Source organism: Mustela putorius, unplaced genomic scaffold (genome assembly GCF_011764305.1).
Source record: "Mustela putorius furo isolate JIRA1106 unplaced genomic scaffold, ASM1176430v1.1 tig00003923_pilon_pilon_pilon, whole genome shotgun sequence".
Lineage (NCBI taxonomy): Eukaryota > Metazoa > Chordata > Mammalia > Carnivora > Mustelidae > Mustela > Mustela putorius.
The window spans coordinates 10,653,834-10,670,191 of record NW_025422068.1 but is presented as its reverse complement, the minus strand read 5'-3'; the positions used below and the strand labels follow the sequence as shown (position 1 = coordinate 10,670,191).

The window sequence follows — 16,358 nt, the reverse complement described above, 5'->3', positions numbered from 1 at the left end:
CCGCCAAGGCCCCGGCCTCCCCTCGTGCTCGCCCTGAGCTCTCCCTCAAACGGCCGGCTCCGTTCCCCGACAGGCCGCCTCTCCGCGGCCACCCTGCACCTGCCGCCCGGAGCGCCCGGCTCTTGGTCCGCCTGTCGGCCTTCTCCGCCGCCTCCCGGCTCCCGGCTCCCGCCTGCCCGGTGGTGGGGATGGCTGACTCCGCGCGCTGTCGGACCCGAAGGGCGCCCGGCACAGGCTGGAACAGCTGCGCGGCCGCCGCCCGCCGAGCGCGGCCGAGCCGCTCCGAGCCCCGCACGGAGACTCCGGCTCCGCCCTTCTCCCCGCCCACGCCGCCCGTCACGACCCTCCCCCCCCGGCGCGATTGGCCGCACCTGCCCGGCTCTCCGCGCGCTGATTGGTGAGCGCGCGGGTCGGTCAGGCTCGGCGCCGCGGCGGCGGCGGCGGCGGCGGAGGAGAAGGGAGCCGGACCGGAAGGGTCGAAACGCCCCGGCGCCCCTCACACCCACTGCGGCGGCGGCGGGGCGGAGCGGGGCGGGGCGGCTGGCCGGCCGAGCCCCCGGCAGCGGAGCCGCGAGCGGCCAGTGCGCAGCGCCGCCAGTCCGCCCGCTCGCCTTCTACCCCTGGCGCGGCGGCTGGGAGGCGAGGTGAGCCCAGCGGGCGGGCGGGAGAGGCCTGGCAGGGGCTGCTCGAGCGGGTCCCGCGGGGAAGGAGCGGCAGGAGGGCCGCGCGGCCGCAGTGGGCAGGACTGGGGGTCGCGGGGCCGGGGGCTGCGGAGCGGGCCGGGCTCTGTGGGAGCGCAGGCGGCCCTGGCCGCCGCCCCTGCCCTCCCGGCTGCCGCAGTCGCCCCCTCCCGCCCGGCTGTCAGCAGCTAGGGGCTGCGGGCCCGCTCCCTGGCCTGGCTCTGGCAGACGTGCGGCGGGGTCTGTGGACGCCATCCCTCCGGACGGAGGGGCGCGCAGTGGCATACCCGCGCGGGGATGCTAAGGACCCGGAGTCTGGTTCCCGCGACCTTGGCCAAGGCACTGACCCTCGGGGTTCCAATGCTTTCCCCTAGGGAAGGTGGGGAAATGTCTCCCGTTCTGGAAAGGGTTGTTGTCCGGCTGTGTCAGTGTGTGTGAAAGCGTCTGGGCGGGAGCCCGGGCTCGTCTGCGGGAAATTGGGCGGGATTCCGCCCCATGCTTGTGTGATTTGGGTAGGAACCCTGTCCGCTTCCGCCCAGAGACCCCCATTCCCGCGCTGCTCCAGTGCCTAGTCATTGCACATTCAGTGCCTAGCAGTGCCAGAGCGGGCCCTGCCCACCTCCCCTACCACTCCCACCACCCAGAACTCTGCCCTCCAGTCCCACCCATCGTCTGCCCTGCCTTGACGGCTCAGCCCTATTTACCTCAGGACCTTTGCACTTCCGTTTCCGACGCTTGGAGCTGTCTCCGGTATCTTTGCACAACTGGCTCCTTCTGGTCGGGTGTCTCATTTTCCAGGAGGCCTTCCTTGACCGCTCTCTTTCTCCCCTTCGTCATTCTATCTCATTATTTTGTTTAGTTTTCTTCCTAGCGTTGCCTCTGGGTTGAAATGACTGTGTCTGTCTGTTGATTTTGTTTCCCTACTAGGATGTAGCTTTTTGAAAACAGGTAGTTGTCTGATTTGTCCCCTGCGTTGTCCCCAGTGCTTAGAAGGCACACAGTGAGAATTCAGTGATACCAATCCAATGAACGAATGAATGACCCTGCCTACTGTTGCTTCTGCTTTGTCAGTTTATTTACTGACTTGACTAACTCGTGAAATATGTAAGCAGATGGAAGCTTGTTCTCGTTTTGCACAACATCTTAATGTCCTTGACCCCTTTATTTGGTAACTGTCAGAACAAGCTGTGATGTGAAATTTTACATTTTTGTGATATTTTAGCTCTAATTTTCTTCCACACGTTCGGGAGGCGGTTACCAAACTCTGCATTATCTAGGTCAGGCTTTCTGCTCAGCCCTGGGGACACAAAGGCAATAGCAACAGGGTCCCTTCCTCCAGAAAGCCCAGCAGAGGCGGCAGATACATGGACAGGTTAGTGCCAGGACAGTGTGATGGAGTGTAGTGGAGGGGCTCCTCTGTGGAAATGTGGAGGAAGTGACAGGTGTACTAGAGTTGGGCCCTGAAAAGAAATTCGCCAGGCAGGGAGAGGCACAGAATGGGGGGAAAGGGCAGGGCGGAGGAAGGACATTAGGCCAGTCTGGGCTCAGGAGTTAGCCTGCAGGATGGTGAGGACACTGGAAAACCAGACCTCACCCCACAATCTTAAGAAAGAAGTCAGAACTCTACCTTGTATTCCTGTACTCCTGATTCTCAAGTGTTGGCAGTATCTAATTTTAAAAAATTTTTCAATGCTCTGAGCCATGCAAAATCCATTTAGCTTGGTTGCAAGACTGTTGGCTCTCCAGGGCAGGGTGTGTAGGAGGGCAGAGCGGGAAAGGTAGCCCAAGGCCAGGGGAGTGGGGCCCTGCTTGTTTATTCGGGTATTCTCACTTAATTGTCACTGGTGACCCCCTGAGTAGCAGCTGTGAAACCCATTTCTGCAGAGGTGGACAAGGAGGCTCACAGAGTTCCAGCAGTGAGCTTCACAGCATGCAGCTTGGAAAGTGAAATTTGAACCCAGGCCTCTCCCCAGGAAAGGATCCTTTCCTGGGTTCCTCAGCTCTCACTGTTTTCTTTTGGCTTTTAATTTGTTCTGAAAGAACAACATCCAATCTAGGTGTTTGCCTCCATTTAATCCTCCCCCTCTTCTTTTTTTTTCCAAAAGGATCCTGCAGGGTTAAAGATAATCCTATTTTGGCATAGTCTTCTCTGGAGAGCGTTGATATTCCTGAGGATTTCATGTTTGTGATGCCAGGATTAAAATGTGTTTGAAATAAGTGTTGGAGGGCATATTCAATTTGTCTATTTAAAATAAAATGTTCTTAATTTTCTGGATAAAGAAAAGTGCCAGATGAAGCAATTAACAGCGAGTGAAGCAGTTGTTTTCGTGATGCATGAGGTAAAACAGAAACCACATTTTCTTAACACTTGATTTGGCAGTCAGGGCAGCTATTTGTGGTTTAAATATGTAGCTAGACTTCTCCTCTGATTAAGATGACTTTTTTTGTTACATCATTTTCTTGAAAATAATTAAGTTTGTACTTGGCCTTTCGTGATTGCATCAACTAGTTTCAAGGTCAGTCTTTATTTTAACTGTTTATTATGAGAACTTTCAAACACAGACCAAAATTAGATGATAGTAGCCCGCTTCCACAGTTGTCAACTCCCGGCCCATCTTCTTTCACCAGCACCCTCCATACTATTTTCAAGAGAAAACTAAATGTCATGTCATTTCATCCATGAATGTTTCAGTATATATCTTTAAAAGATAAGGACTCTTTCGAACTTAGAATCACAGTAATGCCTTTATATACTCAAATAACCAGTCAATGTTCACATTTCCAGTTGCCCCATAAGTTTTATGGTTCTTTAACAGTTTGTTCATTAGAATCAGGATCTAGATGAGGTCCATCTATTGTGATTGGTTGGTACATCTCTTAAGTTTCTTTTAACCTGTAGATTCCCCCCTCTATTTCTTTTTGTTTGTTCATTTTCCTGGGAGTTGATTTGTTGAAGCAGTTGCATTTCTGTAGCATTTCCATGGTTGCGTTTTATGGACTGCATTTCTGCAATGTAATTTATCATGTTTCTCTGTATTTCCTGAAAATTCGTAGTCGAATCTAGATGTGGCTTGTTCAGGTTTAGGATGTCCCAGGTGGGGTGCTCTCTTTGATCTAGAGGCAGATGCTCAGTGCCTAGACCCATTGATTCATTAAGGGTTGTACCATTTGAGAGGAAAGTTTATATATATTTTGCACAACAAAGGCTCATTGTTTCAGATTTTTATATTGGCCTTTGAGTTGCCACTTAAAATATTTTTAATGGATGCCTCAAATCCTCTTTGGTAAATGCTGGGGTATAAATTAATAGAAAATAATGAGCAAGAGTAATCACCATTTTAACATAGGACTTTTTTATAGTTAAAGAAGTTTACTTCTTTACTATTTGAAGGTGAAATTCAACAAATTTGATTTTATTTAATGTATTTGAGATTTTTTATGTGTTTGTTTGTTTTTTTGGATTTTGGTCCCATAAACTATTTCACCACCACCCCTGCCCTCAGCTAATATTACTTCACAAAGATTACACACTCTAAAACTTTTCAGAGATAGTAAAACTGGATTCCAAGGATACATGGATAACAAATGAGATAGTTCTCTTTTTCTTATAAATGAGCCATTAATATTAACTGCCTTTATGTTAAATGGGTTCTTGCCTATTCTGAAGTTGTAATTTGAAGTGTTTCTATAAATGAATTTTTTTGGCTATGAGGAGAAAGAACGGTGTGAACACCTTTTAATGTATGCCAGAAGTTTCTCTTTCCATAGGCTGGGATAGGAAAAACTTGGGGATTTATTTAAAAAAACAATTTTATCCTCCCTCCCCCACAATGATGCTAAGAATGATTGAGAAAGAATGAACGCTTTTAAAAGAACTTTCTTTAAAAAAACACTATATATGTGTGTGTATGTATTTGTATTTGTATAGATCTGTAAGTGATTTAATTCATTAGACTATTTAAGTATTGTGTAGCTCAACCAATGCTGCTATTAGTTTGATTTTAACATATCTGGGCTGAGGGTGCAGCCCAAGTAATAAATCCACCAGCTCTGATTCTGGAATCAAAATCTGTTTCACCAATTCCTAACTAGACTCTCAGAAACACAGCACCTCTTAGGAAGCAGGTGTCTTCAGCAAATGTCCTGAGATGTCCCCTGCCATGCACAACCTCTGCACAACCCAGTAATGACCATGTCATCAGCTTTCCCCCTTAGCAGATTTTAGTTCACATTTTCAGAATGCAGACTTTGGGGAGGGGGAGCAGTAAACAGAATGGGTGTGGTAATCTTGTCCTAATGTCAGTTGACTTTGAGACCTTGTCCTGTGCTGGGTTCTGTGCTCACTGTTCTCTGAGGTTGATTCAATGCTCATCCCTGTTTTATAGATGAGTGTAGTCCAGGATCGTCTGGCCAAGTGGCAGGCCTGTTACCCTCTGACCCCAGAGTCCCAATCTTTTTTTTTAAATAGGTATCTTTATTGTGCTATTACATGTTATAGTTTAGTATCTAAAGAGAAAATCTAGAAATCCTATTCCAGATAGCTATTTTGACAATTCTTATAAGAAATATTTATTCTAAATCTTAAGTCTGTATACTATAATTTAGAAGAGTAGAAAACACATACAGTAATATGTGTTTTTTTCTTTTTACTTTTTTGCCCCCTTCCCATTTCTCCTACACCTAACCCTACCTCTAGCAACCACCAATCTATTCTCTTTATAAGGTTGGTCTTTTTCTTTTTTTTTTTTTTTAAAGATCCTTCATATAAGAGAGATCATACAATATTTGTCTTTTTTTTTTTTTTAAGATTTTATTTATTTGAGAGAGAGCACGAACAGGGGAAGGGCCAGAAGGAGGTGAAGCCAACTTCTCACTGAGCAGGTTGCTGAACATGGGCTTGATCCCAGGACCGTGGAATCATGACCCCAGCTGAAGGCAGGCATTTAACCGACTGAGCTGCCTAGGTGCCCCAGTATTTGTCTTTCTCTGTCTGACTTCTTTCACTTAGCATAATACCCTTGAGTTCTGTTCATATTGTCATAAATGGCACATTTCCTTCTTTTATATAATATTTAATGGGTATATAAACCACATCTTCTTTATCCACTCACCCACTAATGGACACTAGGTTGTTTCCATATCTTGGCTGTTGTAAATAATGCTGCAGTGAACGTGGGGGTGTGTATTATTTTCAAGTTAGTGTCTTTGTTTTCTTTGGATAAATATCCAGAAGTGGAATTGCTGGATCAAATGGTCATTCTATTTTTTAATGTTTTGAGGAGCTTCTGAACTATTTTCCATAGGAGCTGCCCCAGTTTATATTCCCCCCAACAGAGACAAGGGTTTCATTTTCTCCACATCCTTTCCAGCACTTGTCATTTCTTGTCTTTTTGATATTATCCATTCTCGTGGGCCTGAGGTGATCTTGCACTGTGGTTTTGATTTACATTTCCCTAATGATTAACGCTTTTGAGCATCTTTTTATGTACCTGCTGGCCATCTCTTTGTCTTCTTTGGAAAACTGTTCAGATCTTCTGCCCATTCTTTAAGGCAGATTATTTGTGGGGTTCTGTGTGTGTGTGTGTGTGTGTGTGTGTGTGTGTGTGTTTGAGATTTTAGAGAGAGAGCATGCGTAAGCAAGGGTGGGAGGGAGGAGTGGAGAGAGAGGGAAAGCATGGGAGAGGGAAGGAATCTTAAGCAGACTCCTGACTGAGTGTGGAGCCCCATGCAGGGCTTGATCTCATGACCCAGAGATTAGGACTTGAGCCAAAACCAAGAGTTGGACATTCAGTGCACTGAATCAACCGGATGCCTCAGATTGTTTTGTGTTTTCTGCCATTGATCTGTTTGGGTTTCTTCTATATTTTGGGTATTAACCCCTTATCAGGGGTTATATGATTCACAGTATTTTACCCATTCTGTAGGTTGCCTTTTATTTTGCTGATGGTTTTCTTTGCTGTGCAGAAGCTTTCTAGTTTGATATAGTTCCACTTGTTTATATTTGTCTTTGTTGCTCCTGCTTTTGGTGCCAGTTTAAAAAAATCATTGTCAAGACCGCTGTCTGGGAGCTTACTGCCCGTTTTTCCTGCTAGGTATTTTATGGTGGCGCGCAAGTCTTTAATCCGCCTTAACGTTAATTTTTGTGTGTAGTGTCAGAGTGTTTGAGTTTCATTCTTCTGCATGTGGCTGCCTGGTTTTCCCAGCACCATTTATGGAAGAGACTGTCCTTTCCCTGTTGCATATTATCAGCTCCTTTTGTCATAAATTAATCAACCATGTATGTGTGGACTTTTCGTTCCAGTGAACTGTTCCATTGATACATGTGTCTGTTTTTATGCCCATACCATACTGTCTTAATTACTATAGCTTTGTAATACTTAATTACTATAGCTTGGAAATCAGGGAGCATGATGCCTCCAGCTTTGTTCTTCTTTCTTAAAATTGCTCTGGCTATTCAGTTCCATACAAATTTTAGGATTATTTGTTCTAGTTCTGCAGAAAGTGCCACTGGAATTTTGATAGGAATTGTACTGAAGCTCTAAATTGCTTAGGGAGTATGGACATTTTAACAATATTGGTTTTTCCAGTCCGTGAACACAGAATATCTTTCATTTATTTGTGTCTTTCATTTTTTCCATTAATGTCTTCAAGATTTCTGTATAGAGGTCTGTCACCTCCTTGTTTAAAGTTATTCTATTCTTTCTGATGCAGTTGTGAAAGCATCATTTAATTTCTCTTTCTGAGAGTTCACCAGCACATAGAGACGCAAAAGATGTTTGTGTGTTGAGTGTGTATCCTGCATCTTGACAGAATTTGTTCTGTTCTAACAGTTTTTTGGTGGAGTCTACCCAGGAACCTGCCCTCTGACTCCAGAGCACCGATGCTAACCACAGCACCCTACTGCCCCACCACGTTTCTTATCCCACTTAGCTTTGCCTTTAACAGACATTTACTGGGCACCCAGGATGAAATTAGTAGAGGATTAGGAAGTGAGGCAGACACATTTTCTACCCTGAAGGAGCTCACGGAGCAGAAGTGGAGATAGATGTGCAGTGCAATAGAAGAGGAACATAGGTTGCGGTGCCAAACATGGGGGCATGCCCAGCACCTTTGGAAAAGAGAGGCTGCAGAGGACAGTGTGGGAGAGAAGCAGGCGCGTGCACTAGACTCTGAAGGAGGATGAAGGTTGGCCAGGAGGACAGAATGGGGAGGGAAGTCACTGCAGGCTGATGAAACAGCTCAGGAAGAGGCCCGCAGGTACACGGGAGCCGGGGCATCAGCCCGCATATCCAGTGGTTCCCTGTTGCCTGAGAGTGGGCCACGGGCCCTGTTAGCTCCTCTGCTGCACTAGGGATTGGAATGTACTTTCCAGGCAGTCAGTTACCATCAAAGGAATGTAAGCCAGAGAGCAGTATGACCACTGCACATGTTCAGCAAATCTCTCTTTCTCTCTCTGTCTCTCTCTCTCTCCCTCTCTTAACTCCTTATTTTGAAATCCAGGTTCATAAGAAGTTGTAAAAATAGTACAGAGTTCCCGTACATCCTCCACCCAGTTTTCCCCGTTGGCTGCATGTTTACATAACTGCAGCACAAGACCAACGCCAGGAACGTGGCACTGGTAGTGTGTGCACACAGTTCTGGGGCATTCTGTCACACACAGAGGTCAGTATAAACATCCCCACCACAGTAAAGATACGGAACGGTTTCCTCATCCAAGAGATCTCCCCTGTGCTACCCCCTACAGACACACACACACACACACACAAACACACACGTCCCCACCATTCATAACCCTGGCAACCACTAATCTGGTGTACAACTCTGTAATTCTGTCATTTCAAGAATGTTGTGTGAATGGAATTATACTGTGTGGCCCTTTGGAGATGGGCTTTTTCCCTTAAGGATAATGCCCTTAAGATCACCCAGGTTGCTGAGGGTATCAGTGGTTGGTTCATTTCTCTTGCTGACTGTGTTGTCTTGTGTTCCGTAGAATGGATGGACAGCACTTTGCTTAACCATTCACCCACTCAAGGACACCTGGGTGGTTTTCAGTGTTGAAATGTGGGTGTTAGTGTTTTAAAATGTTAAAATGTAGGTGCTATGAAATCTGTGTACAGTTTTTTTCTTTTAAGATTTTATTTATTTGTTTGAGAGGGAGAGAGCATGACCAGATTGGGGGCAGAGGGAGAGGGAGAAGCAGGCTCTCTGCTGAGCAGGGAGCCCGATGCAGGACTCGATCCCAGGACCCTAGGATCATGACCTGAGCTGAAGGCAGATGCCTAAGCAACTGAGCCACCCAGGCGCCCCATGTAGTTTTTTATGCAGGCAGATATCCCTTTCTAAATGGCATGTGTACAGTGGTTTGGAGGTAGCAGGAATGGAGGCAGGGAAGGCACTTGGGTGGTTGCCATGGTGAGGGAGAACTGAGAATGCCCTAATAGGAGCGCAGGGAGTTGGGGCCTGGGAGGGGCAAAGGACAGGCCCTGGTACCTGCAGGGGCCTGTGGAGAGGAGACCTCAATGGACCCTTCCTTCAGGGATGCTGTGATCACCAAACATGAGTGTCGTCCTTTATCATAATTTGTAGTATGGTTTAAGAACTGACGTCCAGAATGATGACTCTGAGATGCTGCCAGGCTCCTGATTATCAAAGAAGGTGAAGTTGTTGCACTTGCTGTTTTGGATAGGAATTAAAGGAGGAAAAAATAGTTTGGTTGAAAACTTCAATAGCAAGTATTGAACCAAGAGGGCGATTGTGAAAATCTGCTTTTAACTGCAGCAGTTGGTTATTTTAGATCTTGCCTGTTGTGGGTATCCTGAACCATTTGTGTGGTTGAAGGTTGGCCTGAGTGTGAGGGCGACTGACTTGTCATCATCAGAAGAAAGTGTCTTGGTGGAGTGAAGCCAGCAGGATGCGACGTAAAGGGCTGTGTTTTTTCCTGGCCTGATCCTGACCAGCCCTTGGTCACTGCACTTTACTTTCTAAATACAGTGAGAGAGATAGTAATTAGAACAGGGTATTGGGAAGGATAGGAATAGTGTCATCAGACACACCTAAATTGAGACCCGGGCCGTGCCACTGTCCAGCTAGGGATCTGGGCTGCTTCCTCACTGTCTCCTAGCTCCTGCCCTCATCTGCAGAGTAGGGGCAGTGCTGCTCCCCCAGTGGTTGCAGAGAGGGGCAGAGGGCAGGGGGTTGTTTATAACCTGCAGTTCACAGCCTGGCCCACTCTCCTGCCTGTGGCCTCAGCTGCCCCAAACCTACCCTACATTTAGGTCTCACCTTTCCATTTAAAAGGGTTTAATTTGTTTGTTCGTTTTAATGTGAAATATGTGCATGACTAAAAAAAAAAACAAAAAAACCACAGAAAGTTACAGTGGGAAGAGTAAGTCTCATTTCCCCCTTCATTTCTGCACTTGCTCACATATTGTGTATGTGCGAGCGCATGCACGGGACCCTTCCCACAGACTGGCGTTTACTACGTACATTCTTCAACTTTTTTGCCTTAAGGTGTCTTGGACATCATTCCTTTTCAGTACACAAAGTCCCTGCATTATTTTTAATCACTTTATTGTGCTTTCATGCCATAATTTAGTCACTCATTCCAAGTATACCTTTGAGGTTATTTCTCCTTTTTTTTTTTTTTTTTTTGCCAGTTACAGGAAGTGCCACAAACATTCTTGAACAAGTATTTTTGAGCTTTCATACATACATTTTTGTCCAATACATGTATAGAACAGTAGTTTCCAGGTTAGGAGTCACATGCCTTTAAATTTTTCAATAGATAGTATGTCTTCTCCTCGCCAAAAGTGTTTCACCAACTTACAGTGCTTGCAAGCACGATGGAGAAGGCCTGTTCCTGCAACCCTGGGTTGATACCGTGAGCAGACTTGCATTCGTCCTAACTCCTCTTGGAAACCTTCCTTGACAGCCATGTCTCACTCGCACACGCTCTCTGCTTATTCACTAGCTGCCCCTCAACATACCACTGTGCTGGGCCCCTGCCCTTGGGCCCACTTCTACCCCTAGGATACTTACTAGGTGGTGTGATGATCATGTTCTTCGCCATTCGAGGAAAGGGACAGTCTGGATAGTGCCCTCTTAATAACCATTACCTTGTCCTTGGTGTACAGGAGGCCCTTATGAAGTGTGGGGAGGTCTCAGCGAATGGTAGCTGATGTCCCCATAGGACTCAGACATTAGTATCTTATTTACAGTAGTTGAATTGCATGTATCTAGAGGAATACTAGTGAATTTTTTAAAAGCATTTCTTATTCTAGGCTCTAAACAAGTTAGGAATGTTCCTCCTACCCCACATTTATCTGTAGAGTGGGTCGGTTTTACTCCAGAATTCCTAGAGGGGATTCTGCAAGAGTCCTCAGTCTTAGACCAGTAGGGATTTTAGATGAGAGCATTTTGTTCAACAAGGATTCATTGAAGTAGCGTGGTGAAGGGAGAAGGGCATGGACATGAACCAGATGCCTTTAGCAAAGGCTGGGCCAACTCCGTCCCTTGAGCTGTCTGCCCAGTACGCACAGGTCTGAAGAACCCAGGGAGCAGGATGTGTCCTTCGTGTCCACCAAGGAGCAGAGTGTGTCCCTTGTGTCACCAAGGAGCTTTTTCAGTGGATCATGGTAGACACTGGACACTTCCTTAAATTTCTCAATGTGTGAGAGTGAAGACAGACCCTTCCTGCTTTAGAGGTGCTCCCTGGCTGGGGAAGGGAGACAGAGGCAGACCTGCTGAAACCAAGTGACTGTGTAGAAGCAGCGTGGGCGGGGACTAGGTCCTACTGCGGGAGCCCAGGGGAGGAACCAGTGCCCACCAGCAAGGGAAGTGAAGGCAATGACTGCACCTTCAGTGTGTTGATAATGTGGTTGTATGAAGAACTCATACACTTCCCAATTTGTAAACTGTCTTCTAAAACCCAGGTGATGTCCATTTTGTTGAAATAGAATCTCAACAGAGTTGATTTCATTAACAACTAAATTACTGGCTGTCTCCTGCTCACGGAGCCCAAGGTTGACAGAGAAGGTGGCTCTGACAACTTCTCTCTTATGTGCATGTGGGGTTTTTTTGTTTTGTTTTTGTCTACTAAGCGCAACATCCTTTAATTTAAAACTTATTTTAAATCTTGAGATGAAAATCTATCCATCCTCAAACCTGATGATGTAATGTTCTCCCCAAATCCACAAAAGCTAACCCAAGAGTGTGGCAGGCAGAACACAGGTCCCAGCAGCTATAGCAGAGGAGAGAGAGCTCAGGATTGCTCAGCGAGGGTGGAGGAGTACGTTTGCGCCAGTCTCCGAGCCGGCAGGTGGGCCACGGTGCGTGGCGTCTCCATGCTGCAAGATCATTCAGGACTCCGGCTGGTGGGCGGCTCTGCCCTCTCCAGCACTTGACTTACATATCTGGGTCGATGACAGCTGTTCCCCCAGCCAGCAGCAACAGAGAAAGATATGTTGGACAGCAGGCAGCTTTCTTTAAGATGGAAGAAAGAAAAGAAAAATTCTGTTGCTCTGCTCACCCGTCAGGTGCCAAAAGCTGGTCATCTGGCCACACCTGGCTGCCAGGAACACAGCCAGATGTCATGACTAGTTGGGTGGCCATCTGTCCAGCTGGAACAGGGAGGCTTCTGTCCTAGAATGAAGGATGGAGGAGGGGTCCTGGAGATCTGCAGCAGCTTGTGGCTGTCCTGCTGCTCATCACTCTGGCACTGCGGTTTACCTGTCCGAAGCCAGACTCGATGACCGCTTGTGCGCCCGGCTTCCCTCCAGCGGCTTCACCTGCTTTCCCTTCTTCTCCAGGTCGTGTACATGCTTCCTCCAAGACGTGCATTCACTTCTCATCCACACCAGCCACAACCCTGTCCTGTTTTGCCAGGTCTCCCTGTCTTCAGTCCTGCCCACTCCAAACCATCCCTCTCTCAGCTTCTCAAATGACCACTCTGAAAAGCAGGTCAGGACCCATGTCTCTCTGCCTCGATGGCTCCGTGGCCCAGAGGCCTGGAGCCCAGATGGCTCAGCCACTGCCCTGAGAATTGGTATTTAAAAAAAAAAAAAAAAAAAGCTGGGAAACAGGAGTGAAGGAGTGGTCAGCTGGAGAAACTATTCACTCGATTTAAATTCTTTTTTTAGGCCTGTTATCAATCAGCTTATTTCCATATTTAATGGAAATTCCAGGCATCACTGTATCAAAATACAAATTATCACTCCATTGACTCAGTGGGTCGCCATCAAATATTAGATGGTAGAGCAAACAGGAAATTGCTGGAGCTGGGCAATAAAATTTTAAGTTCCCAGTTTTTAAAACTGTATAGGACGTTTACCTCTAGGATTCACTTGATGGCTTTTTAATTTTTTTTTTTAATAAAAGGGCAAAATAAATAGCTTGCTGACTTTTAAATAAAAGTCTTCAGATAAAGCCAGGGAACCCTGTCCGTGTAGCTGCCTGCTAATCACACAGGCTCCTGCGGGGTAGGGATCTTGATCTGTTGCCTAACCCACCAAAAGGCCGCTTTGAGACTGCCAGTTTGGACTAATGTATCACGAATAAATGTCAGAGCATCCAGGTCATTGACTGCAGGTTACCACATTTCTCCATCTAGAGCGTGTGGGTATTGAGCCTGCAAGGAATGTGGGGTTTGGGGAACACGGGCCAGTTCCAGGACACGCACGGGCACACACAGCCACGGCACCAGGGCCCAGCACCCCGTTGTTCTATAACTTCCCCCATTTGCAGTCACTTTGGCCCAGGACTGGCTCTGTGCTTCATCACTTCACCTGAACTTGTGGACTCAGCCCTTTTGCAGTGTTTATAGGAATCGTAGACAGGATCCCTTTGAAACCTCTCCCGAGTACCTTCATCCCTGAGCCAGCCCGGCATATGCTGGTCCCACAGGAGGCAAGCTGAGGAGAGTCACACGGTGACATAATCTTGTCCTGGCTGGCTAACTGTACAGATACAAGAAAGGCTGTTATTTCCTAGACCACTCCCTTAAAACATGGTCATGCCGGGCCTTAGCATTCTGTCCTTCCATGGAAGGCTCAGTACCTCTGCAGCGTTGTTGCATTTTTGGTTTTGGGGGGGGCGATTGGGGTTTTTTGTTTTGTTTTGTTTGCATGTTGTTGAAGTTCTTGGTGCAACTGAGTTTATCCACTTACAGCCCCCTTGTCTCAGACGCCATTAAATTTGCAACACTCTTGGGGCGTCTGGGTGGCTCAGTGGGTTAAGCCTCTGCCCTTGGCTCAGGTCGTTATCCCAGGGTCCTGGGATCAAGCCTTGCATTGGACTCTGTACAGCAGGAAGCCTGCTTCCTCCTCTCTCTCTGCCTGCCTCTCTGCCTACTTGTGATATCTTTCTCTCTGTCAAATAAGTAAATAAAATCTTTTAAAAATTTTGCATGTGTGAGCTGCACACATGTAATCTAAGAATACATGTTCATTCTGTTTTTCTTTCAAGGAACCCGACAACCGTACCAACTTCTTGGAATATTCTATGATACTACATCATGAGTGACAGTAAATGTGATAGTCAGTTTTACAGTGTGCAAGTGGCAGACTCAACCTTCACGGTCCTCAAACGTTACCAGCAGTTGAAGCCAATCGGCTCCGGAGCCCAAGGAATTGTTTGGTAAGTAGGGTTTCTTTCAATAGCGTGGACCCAGTTTTTATTGTACTAAGAACTAAATTGTCAGAACTTAGAAACACAGTTGATTTAAAAAAACAAAAAACAAAAAACTACTCTTTTCTTTGCAGTAGGTTTTTGAACTAAATTGAGTCAACCTCTTGCTCTAGTTATATGTAGTCCTATTGTAGGATACAAACCTAAATTCTTAGAATGCTGCATAAATATAAATAGGTAGTTTTTCTTTCTTTCTTTCTTTCTTTCTTTTTTTTTTTTTTTTTGCTTTGTGTCTTTTTTCTTTTCTTTGTTGTTTTTTTTTTTCCCTTTTCCATTTCCCCTCCTGTCATTAGATACTAGAGTAATAGGTATGACAGTGAGTTATAACAGAAATTTGGAGTTTTATTCATTTCTTCATCCTGGCCACCTTTCCCCCTTCCCCTTTTACCCCCAAATCACTCCTATTCATTTCTAGGCGCCGTCACTGCAGTGCCTTGTCCTTCATTGGCAAGACGAGGCCAAGCAGTGTCATTATCACCCCATGGATTAACCAGGAAGGGCTGCTGTGTGAGGGGTTGGGCTGGCCGTCTCTTCCTTGGTGTCTCACTTCAGCCATGTGTCCAGCCCGTCAGAACCGTTGGTCTGACCCTGAGCCTTAGTGTCTTGCATGGTAAGACAGTCAGCTGCCGCGCCATCACCGGCCAGCTCAAGGTAAACTCTTTCACATGTTTTCTAGACTACAGTTATCAGCACTTCCCAAAGTTTTTCTCCCGTAGTCTCCCCGGGCAAGACTTTCTTTCTTTCTTTCTTTCTTTTTTCTTTTTTGGGTCAGTAAAAACAAGATGGTCTCTGCCTCTGAAGGAAACTGTGATAAAGCTACATAGCCCATGTTTAGCCCTTGTAGGCAGAGGGGATTCAAAGTAAGAGAGAACTCTTCCAGATATTCTGGGTAGGGGAGCTGATGTTTGTGTTAGAGTCTCTGTACTAGTGGTTTGAAGTGATCCCCGGGTTTGGAGATCTGCCATCAGGGAAGTCAAGTATTTCCTTTAGCCTGGGTGGTTGGAGGCCCCAGGAGCTAAGAGGAGATGGCAGTGTAGAGCTTTGCAAAAGGACTAATGCAGGAGAAGGGGCTGCTTGGAAGGAATGCCAGGCGTGTGTCTAAAATAATAGTGATCTCAGTTTCCAAGTGATGGCACGCTATATCGGTGCTTAAGTCCAGGGTACCAAGAGAAGTTTGGATGGCCCGAATGAGGACACTTCGATACGTCTAAAAAGTTCCAGACAATAAAACATTCTTCTGATTTGGAATTGGGGGGTCATTTGACACAGATAATTTGGCAAGACTGTTACCAAGGATGTTTAATGTAGTAACAGCAGGGAGAGGCTGACTGGATGTTCATAAGTCACTGTAAAATGGAAGGTTTTATAAACGGTTGGCAGTTAAAATTAATGACTTCATTACAGCATGGTAAATAACAGTAAAATCACATGCTACTTGATAAAGTACTGTTTGCAGAGGTTGTGACTTCCAGGTTGCATATGCTCCTTTTCATCTTTATTTTTTAAAGACATGTGTAATAATGGAATTATTCATTATGGAAATGTATTTTTCATTAAAAAAAAATTTAGTTTTGAAACAAAAGTTCCTAATATGCTATTATAAGCCAGACTTAATCAGGGAAAAGTAGTGGCAGACTTATAGGATGGAAAATTCTGAATTAAAAAATTTAAAAAACTCAAAGTCCAGAAATACCCATACATTATGTTGGTGGATGGTAGAACAAACAGTTTGTTTTTGGAAAAGCTGCCAAGGTTATTCAATGGGGAAATAACAGTCTCTTCAACAAACAGTGCTGGGACAGCTGGATATCCCCTGCAGAAGGGTGAAGTTAGACCCTTACTTTCACATAATTTAAGAAGTTACCTCAGACTAGATCGTTGACATAAATATAACTGCTGTAAGCATTAAACTCTTGGAAGAAAATGGAGGAAAGCTTCATGACTGTGGATTCTTAGAAATGACACCAAAAGCATGGGCAACAAAATAAAAAATTG

At 45.9% G+C, this 16,358-nt stretch overlaps 1 protein-coding gene across 5 annotated transcripts in view; it reads left to right on the top strand.

Annotated features, from left to right (window-relative positions):
- Positions 1-416: 416 nt before the first annotated feature.
- MAPK9 (mitogen-activated protein kinase 9) overlaps positions 417-16,358 on the top strand; it is a 49,183-nt gene continuing 33,241 nt past the window's right edge. For 2 of the 5 annotated variants that reach the window (XM_004758988.3, XM_004758993.3), the window contains exons 1-2: positions 420-644; positions 14,142-14,312. In XM_004758988.3, the coding sequence (XP_004759045.1) occupies positions 14,191-14,312 (122 nt within the window). In that variant the 5' untranslated portion in view covers positions 420-644; positions 14,142-14,190. Of the gene's footprint in view, positions 645-14,141; positions 14,313-14,785; positions 15,015-16,358 lie in introns of those variants that run through there. The other 3 variants (XM_045069271.1, XM_004758990.3, XM_013059681.2) reach the window with 3 other exon arrangements.